This window comes from Netta rufina, assembly GCF_964035555.1.
Source record: "Netta rufina genome assembly, chromosome: 28".
Classification (NCBI taxonomy): Eukaryota; Metazoa; Chordata; class Aves; order Anseriformes; family Anatidae; genus Netta; species Netta rufina.
This window is the reverse complement of record NC_140152.1, coordinates 3,828,119-3,842,215: the sequence shown is the minus strand read 5'-3', so window position 1 is coordinate 3,842,215 and position 14,097 is coordinate 3,828,119. Positions and strand designations below refer to the sequence as shown.

The window sequence follows — 14,097 nt, the reverse complement described above, 5'->3', positions numbered from 1 at the left end:
TCTGAATAAAGAGTCTTTCTTACCTGGCTGGCTAATTATGAATTTGCTCTAACTGCCCAAGTGATTTCTGGAAATGGCAATTAAATTGCTTTACTTTATGAAACAGTTTAAGTATTCAGCACTGTGGACAGTAACTGTGGCTGTACTATATTTCCAGTTGATGTTTTAAACTTCAGTTCTGGAATCAGTATGTCCTTTCTGTCGGAAATTTGGATAGCTCAAAGTTGGCTCTGCAAGCTAAACAGAGATGCTTTTGACCACTAGATTAGAACTGAAAAATCACTTGCAAACTTCACAAGAAATCAGCTGAGCAGTTTCGACTGAAGAAGCTTCTATAGTGCAAGTGGATAGAAGTAGAGGATAGGAAGAAAAATCCACATTTATTTTTAATAGTTTAAGAGAAGTGGTGGGGGAAAGAATGAGTACTTAGGATAGGCCTGTTTGTTTAAATTTTAGTAATTAGCTATGGGTTGTTGTTTGTTTGTTTGTTTGTTTGTTTTAAATACGTGAGCTGAACTCTAATTCTTAAAACATTCCATTATTTTTCTGACTAGAGAAAATTCACATTTCTACACCTAACAAATATGAGTACCAGTATATGCAGAAACCTGCCCAGATGACACACTTTGATATTGCTGTGAAAGCTCACAATGATGCTCACCTGGCCCTGTCCTCTGGTCCACATGACATGGCAGAGATGACGGAGATTGTTATTGGTGGACATCAAAATACTAAAACATGGATTTCCATCAGCAAAATGGGTGAGCCAGTGGTCAGCAGAGACACAGCTGGTATCCTGTCCTGGGATGAATTCCGCAGCTTCTGGATCAGCTGGAAAAATGGAATTGTTCAGGTACTGGATTTATCTATGTCTGGAAGTTTTTTGCTTCCTTAACTAGAGTTGGAGCACACATGGCAGTTTTTCATTAGGTACGTTGTAGAAGGAGAAAGCCTCATTCCTTTTGCTTCTTCTGTATTAAGTCTTGATCAGACTGTTTTAATCAGAACATGTTTGCTTGCAACTTCATGCCCTCGGAACCTCAGTCTTCACTATTTATCAGTGTTAATTCTGATGAAAGGTTTGGAGGTTAAGCCTGTGGAGTTATCTCATTAAATTTCTTTGAACTGTTTTGTGAGTGGGAAAGAGAAAGGTAGCAGTCCACTTACAATGTTCTCTAATGCACACATAGGTTACTGGGTCCAAAGCAGGCTGACTTTACATGCATGGGTCCTTGGAACTGTATGGATTTTTTTTTTTTGTTCCTTTCAGGTTGGCCACGGTACTCGAGTGCTAAATGAATCTATTATTGTGGAGTGGACAGTCCCCAAACAGTTTGAGGTGAAGTACATTGGCTTTTCCACAGGCTGGGGGTCAATGGGAGAGTTTAAAATTTGGAGAAAAGAAGAGACTGATGAAAATCACAATGAAGCATTTACTCTTGGAGTTCCCCACAACATAATTCCAGGATCAGAAAGAGCTACGGCTTCAATAATAGGTATCAATTATGAGGAGGTATCATTAGGTACCAGTTATCAAATACAAAGAGATACTTCCAGCTGTTACTTGCTTCTGACTCAGTATTTGAGTAATATGGGCCAGATAAAGTAGTCTTAGGCAGTTTACAAAGGTATATGCTGCTGAAATCTGAGACAGGGAATTATTTTCCTCAGTCATTTGACTGTTTTCGATGATGTTGACATAAAGTTGATACCATCAAAGGGCTTTGCAGATGTCCTGTCTATTATAATTCATAGTATTCATTTCATAATCATCATAACCACACATTGTACTAACTGCATTCTAATCTAGTCTAAATCATGTAGTCACAGATAATGGTCAAACTCTGAAATGTGAAATTTCTTCTTTATTCCAGCAAGAGCTTGAAGGGATAAGACAAAACATTTGAAGGACTTTCAATTTATGCTACAGTTTGTTTAAGCTATGTGTAGCTGGCAGAAATCAGTGTAGTCAGGTGGTTTTTAATCATAAGGCATCAAAAAGAAGTAAAGCATAATTCATAATTCCTTGATAATGAAACTATCAACTCTTTTTCAAACAGGAGATGTGATGGGTCCTACATTAAACAACTTGGACAATCTTTTGCGATTACCATTTGGATGTGGAGAGCAGAACATGATCCATTTTGCTCCTAATGTTTTTGTCCTGAAATATCTGCAGAAAACCAAGCAACTCAGTCATGAGGTGGAGAGTGAAGCTACTGATTACCTTGTTCAAGGTAACTCATTAAACTTAAAGTTTATAGAAGGAGGAAAAGCTTACAAGTTAGAAGAGAGTTTTGTTACTATCACATTGTTCTTTTTAATGAAGAGTATCCCAAGTAATGGCAATTCATCATTTCTTGCAGGACAATCTCACAGATTAACAGATTTTGATGGCAAGATGGTTTTCTTGATATGCAGCCTGTATTTCCTTTCAATAACTCATGGTTTACATGTTTGTTGTGTGTTTTGTTTTTTTTTTTAATTTATACATGCGTATATTTAGGTAACTTTTTTCTGTATTCACAAATTTCAGAAATTAACAGAAAACTAAACTTTTTCAAAATCTAGGAAAAAAGCAAAAAGAACTAAATATATAAATTGTCTTTCTAGTTCTTTAATTACCACAGATTCTATCTAAACTTTCTCCAGTTTATCATATTTTCTCAGTAACAGTATACCCAGAATCAAGAGTTAGTATTCAAAGTAGTTATCGTAGAGGCATACAATGAAGGCTTTTTTCTGTCCTTTCAGTGCCCTGTCCTCTCTCTCTAAGCATCTCAAAGCAATCTATCTTCTTATGCACTGTTTTTCTCAGCATTTGTTTGGGAAGCTCCACTTGCAAAATAATCTGTAAGTAAATATGGTTCTTAGGACAAGTAAGAATTTGGAGATCATTAATGAAAACAAGAATGACCCAAAGGGACATAGCTGTCTTGCAAGTGAGTCAGACAATAGTCATGTCATGAAATCAGAGGTGACAGGGTTAGGCAGTTCTCCTATGAAATTATAAATATAAAATGTAATATGTAATTTATTTTTTGTTTTCAGCAGTAAAAGTCTAGTGCTGCTTCCTTTGCCTGGCTACAATTGTTTTCATTTATTATTTGTTGTGCTCACTGATAGCAAAAGTAATACAAAGGGATTTCTTTAATAGTTTGTGTCAACTTTTCCTTTTAAATATTATTTGGTTTTGTTTCTTTTTATGAGTCTGCAAACCTCACAGGTTTTTGGCTCCAAACTCTGCCCATTAATTAGCCCTGACAGCAGAAATCCTCAAGAGTTTTAAACCTTTCTACGCTTATTGGAGCCTGGCCAAGTATAAGGTTTAGATGGGAGAGTCTTTTTGCTCACTCTAGAAGGCTTTTATAATGTACCAAGACAGAACTTTTTCATCACTTAGTCATCCATCACAGAATGTTCTGATACCCAACGATTCCCACATATCCCCTAATTTTTAACAGCGGCCTGAGCTAAGCTAGTCAGTAATTTTTCCTGCTTTCCCATAATGCGGTTCCACAAAAGCAGGTGAACAGGTGAAAACTAGAAAGGTGAACCTCTCCAGTGAGTCCAAGCATCTAGAGGAGCGTTTAGAAAATAGAAGACTTCAGATGAGCAAGCAAACTCTGTGCCAGTCAACCTAGCAAGCAAAGAATAATAAATGTAAGAACAATGAAGCATAACTCAACACAAAGTGAACATTAGAATAACAGAACAGAGAAAATCATATTATAAAATACAAATATTTTATTTGCCCATCTAACATACTGGAAGTGAATGCTTAAGAAAACTTTGAGGAAAAGCTTTATTTCAGTAGTAAATTGTATCTGCAGACTGTGTAGATGAAAAGCAATCTAATTTAATACAACAGCTATTTGGAGAAACAACAAAAAAATGTTAATTGTGCTTTCTGCCCCATGCTTGTATATGTTCCCCATCCCCTAGACAAAGAAGTTTTTACTGCCAGAGCATCATTAATATCTAGGGTTTTGTTCCTCCTTTTGCCCATTTTTCAAACCATTCTATCTGTGTTCCCTATGAACATCAAAAGGCTACAGAGCAACAGAAAAAGGCGTAGGAGTCATGAGCAGCCCTTATTCAGAGACTGTGGAACTGCCTGTATCTGGAGAGGTCAACAAAGAAACTTTGTCTCTGGAAATGAAAAAGTAATCCATTCCCATAAAAATGTCATGCAGTGTGAAAGAAAAAGTCTATTCATGTATCAGAGAATTAAACAGGCACTAAATTTCTCTGACCCAGTCTTCTTGCAGGTTTGACATATCTTCTTATCAGAAACGCCCATTTTGAAGGGTTTGATTGCATCTGGCTTTGACAAATTGTGTATCGAGTATTCCTCGATATAGAGACTTGCTGTGTTTTATTAGCATACTAATAACAGTTCATGGTTACTAGACAAGTAGGTTTGAGAAGCAAATTATTTTACTGATGGGAAGAGCATTTTGACTATTTTTATTTTCAGTCTTGAAAGACTTTCAGGTAGAATCTTCAGCGTTCAACTGTTTTGCTGAACTTGTCTAAAACAGGCCTTGCAACACAGGCCTAGTAGTGTACGTACACAGTAAGATCGTCCATCACATCTCACACATGATTCAAGAAAGATATGTAAGAGTTCCTATGCCTTCATCTCCTTTGGAGTTTTGGCACTGAGCACTCAGCTGTTGCTGTCATGTTACCTTAAGTTGTCCCAAGCACCAGCTTTGGAGAAAAATCTGAATCAAGTTGTATTGTTAAGGCAAAAAGCTCCTCATCTCCATGGTGCTCTCAGTAAAAAGGAAGGAAGGTGGCTGTATGCTTAAGTAAAAATCATTATTTTAATTTTGCATCTTACAGAGGGGTATCAAATGTTTGACATTTCTGGTGTCTGAAATGTAGGAGTTGATTTTTAATATTGAGTGTTTTAGAAACATTATTTTTTTAACAGATGTGCGGCTCAGTAAGAGACTAAGAGCTAGAGAAATAACATTCCATTCATTTATCTTCAAGAGGTATATGTAGCCTTACAGATGCTAGCCTGAACAGATTTCTGAATAAGCTGCAGTGTACGTACACAGAGCTGGCTCTATCAAACACAGCAAAATAAGAGGTTGCCTCGGGCAGCAGAATCCCTTATGCTAGTGCCAGATGGTCTGAGTCTTCATTCACTTTAAATACTTGTTTTTTTCTGTGTGAGGATTTTGGACTCCCACAATTCTTTTTTGACTTCCAGGCTACCAGCGCCAGCTGACCTACAAGAGACAAGATGGTTCATACAGCGCTTTTGGCGAGAGGGATTCCTCAGGGAGTATGTGGTGAGTTGCTATTTAAAACAGAGTTAGAAAATTCAGTGTTTGCTAAACAGGAAAAATACACAATTGGCAAGGAAAAAAGAGTAGTTTTCCAGCTCCCATCATGGTATTGTACAGGGAAGAATAGAAATAATACTCAATGACTATAGGCTTACTGTTTCAGTGCTGCTGTGTTCATACTACAGTAGTAGGTGTACTGTTATTGCTTCAAGACTCATGGGAGGTTAAGATAGTCACATCTACTAATGAGTCTGGGCTTCAGGCTCTGAAGCTATAGTTGTGGATCATGTCTGGTCTACAGGAAATGCAGTAGCACTTAAAGCATCTATTTCCATTAGAGAATGGAGCTTGCCTCGAAGCATGTGTGGAGAAACTTGCTAGCTAGAAGTATTGGAGACTTCTAACAGGGTAGAGGGGAGAAGGAGAAAAAAAAAAAAAAAAAAGAAATCATTCTTTTAAGTGTTTTATATCCCCTCATGGATGAAATGGAATGGTATGGATTTGTGCCCCGAGAATTGGAAGTGCAGGGACTTTCAGAGAGAAACAATACAAGAACCAGAAATTGTGCAACTGGGAGATCAGCTCATCTCACTAATGTCCCCCTTAGGAAACCATGGCCTTTAAGGTTGTGTGTTTCCACACGTCAGGATGGTTGTTGACTATAGTGTCTCAGATCTAGTAGATTTTTGTCTTCATTCATTTGTTTCTCCTGTTATTTGGCTTCTCCATCTGTTCTGTATTTTGCTTCAAACTGATTTTCTTTGTGAACTCATCTGAGGGGAAGTACCAGGTCTGTGATGCTGTTGCCTCACTGTTTTGAAGATAGTAAACTTTTATCTCAGACCTGGCATCTCCTAGTCCCTAGATATAAAATACGGTGACACAGAATTACTTAACACTTGAAAAATCCTCTGCCAGGCAGCATGCCTTCTACCCTCCCATTCCTCAGAGGCTTGTAAAATGAATGATTCAATCTCCCAAAGCTGGCCAGAGTTCGCACTAGTTGCATGTCAGAGGTTTAGAATTCCAAAAACACTTCTATTGCTTTCCTAAGTCTTAATTCTGTATAAAATCTAACACCGCCTCAGACTTTAGCAGTGGGTCTGGATTTCTTTTTTTCTTTTATTTTTTTTCTTAATTAAGACTGTAACAGAGTTGGAAATTTTATTCTTTTCTTTACAAATACTTCCATATTTATAAAGATATCGTCTCTTAACTTTAAAGTTTTAATTAGTAGGCTAGCAGCTGAACACCTATAAAAAGTAACTGTATTTGAGTGTAACATAACTTTGACAAGCATATCTTCCACTTATACTTTTTAATTTAATTTAATTTTAATTTAATATTTTTTTAAACAATATTTAGTGTTTTCCCTCCCGAGATTTTCAAAATTTGTGCTTTCTAGGAATGTTATTTTCCTGGTAATGTGTTATTCAAAATGTTTTCTTAACAAAAATGGTAAATGTGTATTTACAGGCTAACAGCTTTTGTCCTCAAGTCCTTTGCACAGTCTCGTGGGTTTATTTTCATTGACCCAAAGGAGCTAACAGCTGCCAAAGACTGGATCATCCAGCACCAGAAAGAAGATGGCTCTTTTCCTGCTATGGGCAGGATACTGAATAAGGACATTCAGGTAAAAACTATACAGAAACAAAATTATGCAATAGTTGTGTTTTTAGAGATCTTATCAAAGCAGGAAGGGATGAAGTTCCCTTGTATGAATATTGGGCTATGAATATCTGTCTTGCTTCAAGAGTCTTTTCTCCAGTCTTCATCTAGTGGTTTTGTCTTTTTGCTCTCCAGGGTGGAATCCATGGTAAGATCTCTCTGACGGCTTATGTGGTTGCATCTCTTTTGGAAACGGGTGTAACTTCTGAGGTAACAGAAACTCAGTTGAAACAGATCTTGTGTTCTATCTATTTTTTTTTTTTTTTTTTTTTTTTGTGGCTGTTCACTTTCAGAGGTTCTTTGCTCATTTAGAGTGGTAGCATTCAGGTAACTAAGGCTGTTTGAAAGCCTTGAGATTCTTCCAAAGTAAGGAGCATATTCCAAAGTTGTTTAAGGTGATCTCCTAGCTTTCAGACATCAGCTCAGGGTTTATTCTACCACAGCAAAGCTCTTTCCTACAACACCATGTCCCAACCTCCCTGGAAATGGCTGCAAATACCACTTTCAGTCTTGTAATTTCAAGGTGTGACTGCAGTCTGTGTAGATACTAGTCGCTTAAATAGGTATACTGAAGAGAACTTGTAACTAGCTAGCTTTGTGTGCATATGAGCTTAACTAGAGCTGCTGGCTTAGGGGATCCAGAAAACTTTTCCAGTCTGCCTTTGGTGCAGAGGCCAAACTGCTACTGCTATTAGATTACAGGAGTGCAGCTCTCCAAAGATACTGTAATCTGCAGTTTTGGGAGAAATTATGCATTTCTCTGGAGAAAAATGTTTCTCTGTAATCAGGGAGAACAGGAATACTACAGAAAAAATAATTGCTACATAGGAATGTGCAATTACACTGCATAATTTTTGAAATAAGGAGAAAAATCACTTCCAGTACCACTGGCTTTTTACAAATTCTTTCTTAAAACTCCTGGTAAAAACAGTGCTGCTTTCCTCTGTTGTATTTCTGCCTGCTTGGAAATTCTATATACTTGGGTATTCTCAGATAATAATTTACTTCAACGTTCCTACTGACTATGACTGCAAGAATGTCCTCCCGGAGATCCACTGAACAGGTCATGAATACAGTTGTCCCCTTGCTCTTCAACCTTATTAAAAATTAAAACTAAAAATCCTTAAATGGCCATAGAATAACTTTCTGCCTCCCTGTCAGCAGTGTCCCCCTCTGAGAAGTGATGTGATATTCTCTGTGGGCTGCTGTGCATCAGGACAGCCCTAGCGTTTTTATTTGCTGGAAGTGCAGTTTATGTGGATCTAATAGTTTTCCTAGAGGAGATTTGCAAGTGGTACTAATGATCTTAGCTAGGAAATGAGGAAGGAGAAGGTTAGTGCCACAGGGAAATCAAAGGAAACCAAATTACATCAAGTCCAATTAAATTGTTTCTATAAATTATCAGAGCCACGTTCCTACATGGTGAGGTCATTGAGGGAGTTAATAAAACATGTTTGTTGGCTGCAGGGACCCCTGGGAACCTTGGCCTTTATTATCCTCTGGCGTCTGCTAGACGCTCCGGAGTGTCAGGAACACAATCAAACATACAGTGGAGAGCTTGCTTCTGCTCTGTTCATCTGCTGCCTCGCAGAGGCTTGAAATTTTCTCAGCTTTAAGGGGAATAAATTCAGCTCAGTGTTTGTCTCGATTATTCTTGTTGTGCTACTTGCTTCTAGTTTTAAATTTGTGATGCATGGCTTTTCTAAGGGACAGTGTTAGTGTCATTCTACACAGAGCAAAATGCTTCTTCCCTAGTTGTTTTTTAATGGACACACAGTCATGAGAAACACAGTGATTCTAACTAATCTGCCTGCCAATGGCAAGTAGTGAATAAATTCCTTATTTTGCTTTGCTTGTGCGTGCAGCTTTTACTTTACCTATTAAGCTGTCTTTTTCTCAACACACAAGTTTTTTCACTTACACCTTTCTGATTCTCTTCCCCATCCCACTGCAGGGGAGTGAGCAAGTGGCTGCGTGGTACTTAGCTGCCTGCCGGGGTTAACAGAACTATAGAGGCTGGTAATATGTCTGGGCTCTTTCCCTTAAATATAGGAAGAAAGAACAGCTGTTGACAAAGCAAAACACTTCTTAGAGTCCAACTTATATTCAGCAGAAGACCCCTACACTACCGCCTTGATTGCATATGCCCTGACACTGCTGCACAGCCCCTCTGCTGCTGTGACACTGCGGAAAATGAACAGCATGGCTATTACACAAGGTACTGTGCACCCGGGGCCAACCTGGCAAGTTCTTAAATTGGCAGCCCTCTTATGGGAATAAACAAATAGCCCTTGCAGCTTGAATGATATATTTGAGTTATTGGAGAGGATAGAGCTTGTGAGACAAGGTCTTTCTCACAGCACAGTTTGACCTTGTAACGCAAGAGTTTTCCAGATTCTCAGGAGAGATGGGCTGAGTACCTTAGTTCTATGCACGCAGCTGATGCTGAAGGAAGGCAAGTATGTCAGAAGCTCTGCAGTGGTTTTCCAATCAATATGTCACAGTTTGTCTAGAAATACATCGCATGCCTCAAAGCTCTATTTTAATCTCAGATTCAAGAATCACATTGAGCCATCTTTGCAATTGCAAAGGGAGCAAGAGTCTGCAGCCTCTTGCCCAGAGAACGTTCCTCTTACTGGAGGCGCAGTGCAGTTCAGGGCGTGAATCAGCTGGGCCAGTGCAATAGCAAAGCTTGATGCTTCCCATACACAGAAGCTGATCTTCAGTTCTGCAGTAATATCATACATGTTCCACTGTCCTATTTTTCTAGATGGTTTTACACACTGGAGTTTGACGGGAAGTCTCGTTACTGATGAAGATACCTTCATGGGATTTAATGATGGTCTCTCCCAATCAGGTACCTGTACTGCAAAAGTGAAAATAAGGGAATGGACTGCAACAGTGGGTCACCGACTGCATTTATTCCAGTGAATTGATTATAAAATATGCTTCAAAACTTCCCATGTTTTTCCTCCCAGTTTTGGTCCCTAAAGATATCTTGTTTTACCAGGATATTCTGAAAGTGGCAGTCAATCAAGGCCCGGTCCATATGAAGGGCCATTCAGGAATGAGAGCTGATAGAGAAAGGTAGCTTTATTCTGAAAGAGCTGGTTAAGTGCAAATGAGGGACAGAGCTAGATGTGGCTTAGGCAGGGCTGGTTTTTCAGTCCCAGCTATTTCACCATTTTTACTCCAGTTTCATAGACACAGTGAATAATATTGTGAATAACAGAGGAGTGAGAGCTATAGGGGAGCCATCAGGGAGGAATCATTTGAAGCGTAAATCTGAGAGGAGTCAAATACATTTAATTTTAGAGTTGTTTAACTTTGTATTTTCAAACGTCCAGGACAGGCATACAGTAAGGGCAATAGCAAAGTAGATCTGGAGTGGGAGAGAAATTACATGTGGGATAAAATCAGATAAAAAGGTCATCTATTGTGTAAAGGAAAGAGGTTATGTTGGAATTAGGCATATCTTTAGAAGATGATGATTCTTGGATGCATTATTAAACTTATTATTTCTGTGTTTCCTCTAATTAATTTTTAGTTAATGGCTATTCATAGAACTATCTCTAGACCAGCTTGATTCTCACTTCTAGATGGTAGTTCAATTTATGTTCCCTATCCCTTTGCCTCTCTTTCAGTTGTTTCTGCAGAAGTGGAAATGACATCTTATGCCCTTCTGACATACACGCTCCTAGGAGATGTGGCCTCTGCACTACCAGTGGTAAAATGGCTTTCACAGCAGAGGAACGCACTTGGAGGATTCTCATCTACTCAGGTTGGCTGTCTTAGAAAAAGGTAGCTTCAGCGCATGAATAATCAGTTGTAGAAATCAATTGGTTCAGGAATGGCTAATGCAGAGTTTCTGTCTAGAGTCCAGAAGAAGCTTCCCATTAAGAAGAAAAACTTGCCAGTTTTCTTTACTGTGTCCTTCTGGAATTAATAATTTGACCTTTCAGACTTTGTCCTTACAGATGCCTTTGAAAGCAAAAGCGAACACAACCAGGGATTTCTTTTCTATATGAATTAATAATGATTCTGCTACCAAAAGCCGATGACTGTACAGCATAGTGCTTGTTTCTAAGTTTAGAGTGCTTCTGTGTTCTTCGCTATTCTGATCTCCCTCTTCCTATCCCTAGGACACATGTGTAGCCCTGCAGGCTCTGGCTGAATATGCTATCCTTTCTTATATTGGAGGAGTCAACCTTACAATTTCTTTGGCTTCTACTAATCTAGACTACCAGGAGACATTTGAGCTTAACAAAATGAATAAGAAAGTCCTCCAGACTGCAGTGGTAAGTGGTTTTGTGTTAATTTAGACAGTTTCTTAAAGTGATCCATCTGAACTGAGTTCTGAATGACAACTCAGGTGAGTTCAGCAATGGTAAAAGTATGAGTGAAACACTGTGAGTGAGATCTTGGAACTTTCTAGTGTTTCTTGGCTGGGTTCTGATGTGAAGGAGGCAGCACTCAAAGGTATTTTTCACCATAGCCAGTGACTGATGTTTATTTTGAGCTGCTGCTTGTTTCTGCCACTGTTAAATATAGGTGGCTGAAAAGAACAAGCCATGTTCGTTTCACTTGTAAAGTATCCTTTAAAACTGAAAAGATCTCTTGCACAGAATAAAGCTAAAATTGTTATTCATTTACATCCTGATAGCCATGTCTTGTCTCTGTCTTAACTTTTGGCTTTCCCCAGATACCCAGTATTCCAACGGGGCTGTTTGTGAGTGCCAAAGGTGAAGGCTGCTGTCTGATGCAGGTAAAGTTGCTATGGAGCTGGAGAAAGTATGTGAGCAAGTGATCTCTAAACTGACAGTCTCTTTGCTAGATTTTTAATCCCAGATTACTGTGAGAAAAGAGTTGTACTTTGAATTTCTCTCAAAGTAATTAAATAACCTGGTGTTGCTTTAAACCATGGAAAGAAATATGATTTGTATCAGGGTGAGTTTGCTTTGGTACAGCTTTACCTGTATATTTACATATATGTTTAATTTAAAAATTGTGTTATAAATCCTTGGTTGCTTCTGTGCTGGCCATTACCTCTCTCTGAAGAATTCTGGTGTTTATGTGTGTCTTTGGGGAACGTTTGCAGATGCTACAAAATATTGGGGTCTTATAAACTGCCTTATTTTGTTTTGTTGCTTTTTTTCTTCCCTTTTCTGCTGCAGATTGATGTCACTTACAACGTGCCTGATCCAATTGCCAAACCAGCTTTCCAGCTGCTGGTTAACCTGAAGGAGCCAAAGTCAGAGCAGCATCTTCAAGCTCCAAATCTCCTGCGATCTGTCTCTCCAGATGAGAATCGCTCTGAAACCTTGCACAGAGAGAGGGCACTGGTGGATGATGATGACCCAGCTTCAGATCGGGATCATCAGGAATACAAAGTTATACTGGAGACGTGCACTAGGTAGGAAATGGCAGTCTGCATCCCAAACTAAAGCTCCAGAAGCATCATTGCTAGATCTCAAAACACTTTGCAAAGACATTAGCAGTTTTACATCTCTTTTTACAGAATAGGAAACAAAAGGTATTAAGAGAAAACAGCTTGTGTATAGACAAAAAGAGAGCAGCAAGAATAGTTTGTCATGTATTCAATCCACTTACACATGTTCTGGTTAAACGTGCCAGTGCTGCTGCAGTTATCAAGAGATGCTGATCTCTTTACAAAATGTTTTAGTTTTGAAGGAGGTTGTTGGAAAGTTTGCCCAAAAGAGGGAAAGCCACAACCAAAGTAAATAGAGAGGGCTTACAGCATCCTACAGTGCCACAGAAGAAACCATTCCCAATGGGATGGTTTCATAATCACTCTGTATATCTGTGACCAGGAGTGTGGCAGGTGGTGGGGCTGCAACATCACTGCATTCAGATGGCAGAACTCAAGCAAGCAGCTTGGATGTAATTCAAAGAAATTGAAAAGTTTTGCTCCCCTATCAGTTTCTGTTTCCTTCCTTCCTACAGATATGAAACCCTACAGAGACTACAGTTCTGAAAACAGTTAGCTGCAGTGGCTCCAGGCAAAGATGTGATCTTATCTCTGTCAACACACTTGTCCCTTCCTCACATGGCTATGTTGCTGGCAGATGCATTGCCTCTGATTGCTACAAGCCTGTGAAATCCTGGGTCAGGCATTTCTTGGGCTGGTTGAATTCTTCCTTCCTTCATTAACAACAGCCAGCGATAAGCAATTCAAACTCATCATCCAAAAGTTTGCTGCAGTCTGTCTCGCTGTGTGTAACAGTGCCACCTTCTCATCCTCTTCCCCCCTCTGCCTCAGCACCACAGCTGGTATTGGAGAGAGGCTTAGAAAGTCTTGTCAATCCCTTAAAGATGCTTGTAACTAAGGAGGCTGCCCTGCATCAACACAACCTTTCTGTTGTTATTTCTGAAACTTTCTGCCCTGGGAATTGCTGGAGCAAAGACAGAAATTTGAGAGGAAGCCCAGTCCAAGGAGATTGATTGCTTGGAAAGAAAACAAAAGCAAATGAAATCTTCCCTTTCCTCCCCTTCTTCCTGTAATGATGATCTTTTAACTCCTTCATCATCTCATTCAGGCAATGTGAACAGAGGAGTGCATCTAAGGATGATGGTGGAAATATGTTGAGCTAGACTGCTGCTCATAATGTAATTGTTTTTAAGAGTTGTCACGCTCAATTAAGTCCTTAGGATGTTTTTCTGTAAAGAAGAGGGGGAGGGGAGAAGTATGAAAAAGAGAAGGTTGTGATTTTGTGATTGCAGGTGAAGGGATACTGTAGGATATCTTAGGGCGTATGGTGCGTGGAGTTAGCTCAGGATCAAAAAGGCTTAATGTCTCTATGGGGGACTTAGCTCTGAACTGGAGCCAACTGGAGTCCACAAACCATCCAATGCCACTGTGGGCATATGAGCTTGGGTGCAGCATTATATCCAGGCTGGCTCTGTGCACTGCTTCAACAAACTCACAAACCCACCCTAGCTGTGGAGGTATCCAAACAGAGGCATCCAAGTAGCCCTGCAGGAGCCAGATTTGGCAACTTTGGTCCTGGAAGCTGTGTGCTGTATTTCTCACTGCTGCTGGCTGTGAGCTAAATAAGCCCTCTAGGGTCCAAGCTCATTGTCTTTGTGCCTGTGGTGCAACTAA

General features: G+C 39.3%; 1 protein-coding gene across 1 annotated transcript in view; it reads left to right on the top strand.

Moving 5' to 3' along the window:
* The window catches only part of CPAMD8 (C3 and PZP like alpha-2-macroglobulin domain containing 8), a gene marked incomplete at its 5' end in the record, with an annotated part of 53,097 nt that overhangs the window by 21,180 nt on the left and 17,820 nt on the right, over window positions 1-14,097 (top strand). The window contains 12 exons of the mRNA XM_084302928.1: window positions 555-853; window positions 1,271-1,496; window positions 2,061-2,237; window positions 5,228-5,309; window positions 6,783-6,939; window positions 7,110-7,184; window positions 9,027-9,192; window positions 9,745-9,831; window positions 10,619-10,755; window positions 11,117-11,272; window positions 11,677-11,739; window positions 12,149-12,387. Coding sequence (XP_084159054.1) covers window positions 555-853; window positions 1,271-1,496; window positions 2,061-2,237; window positions 5,228-5,309; window positions 6,783-6,939; window positions 7,110-7,184; window positions 9,027-9,192; window positions 9,745-9,831; window positions 10,619-10,755; window positions 11,117-11,272; window positions 11,677-11,739; window positions 12,149-12,387 — 1,864 coding nt within the window. The remainder of the gene's footprint in view (window positions 1-554; window positions 854-1,270; window positions 1,497-2,060; window positions 2,238-5,227; window positions 5,310-6,782; window positions 6,940-7,109; window positions 7,185-9,026; window positions 9,193-9,744; window positions 9,832-10,618; window positions 10,756-11,116; window positions 11,273-11,676; window positions 11,740-12,148; window positions 12,388-14,097) is intronic.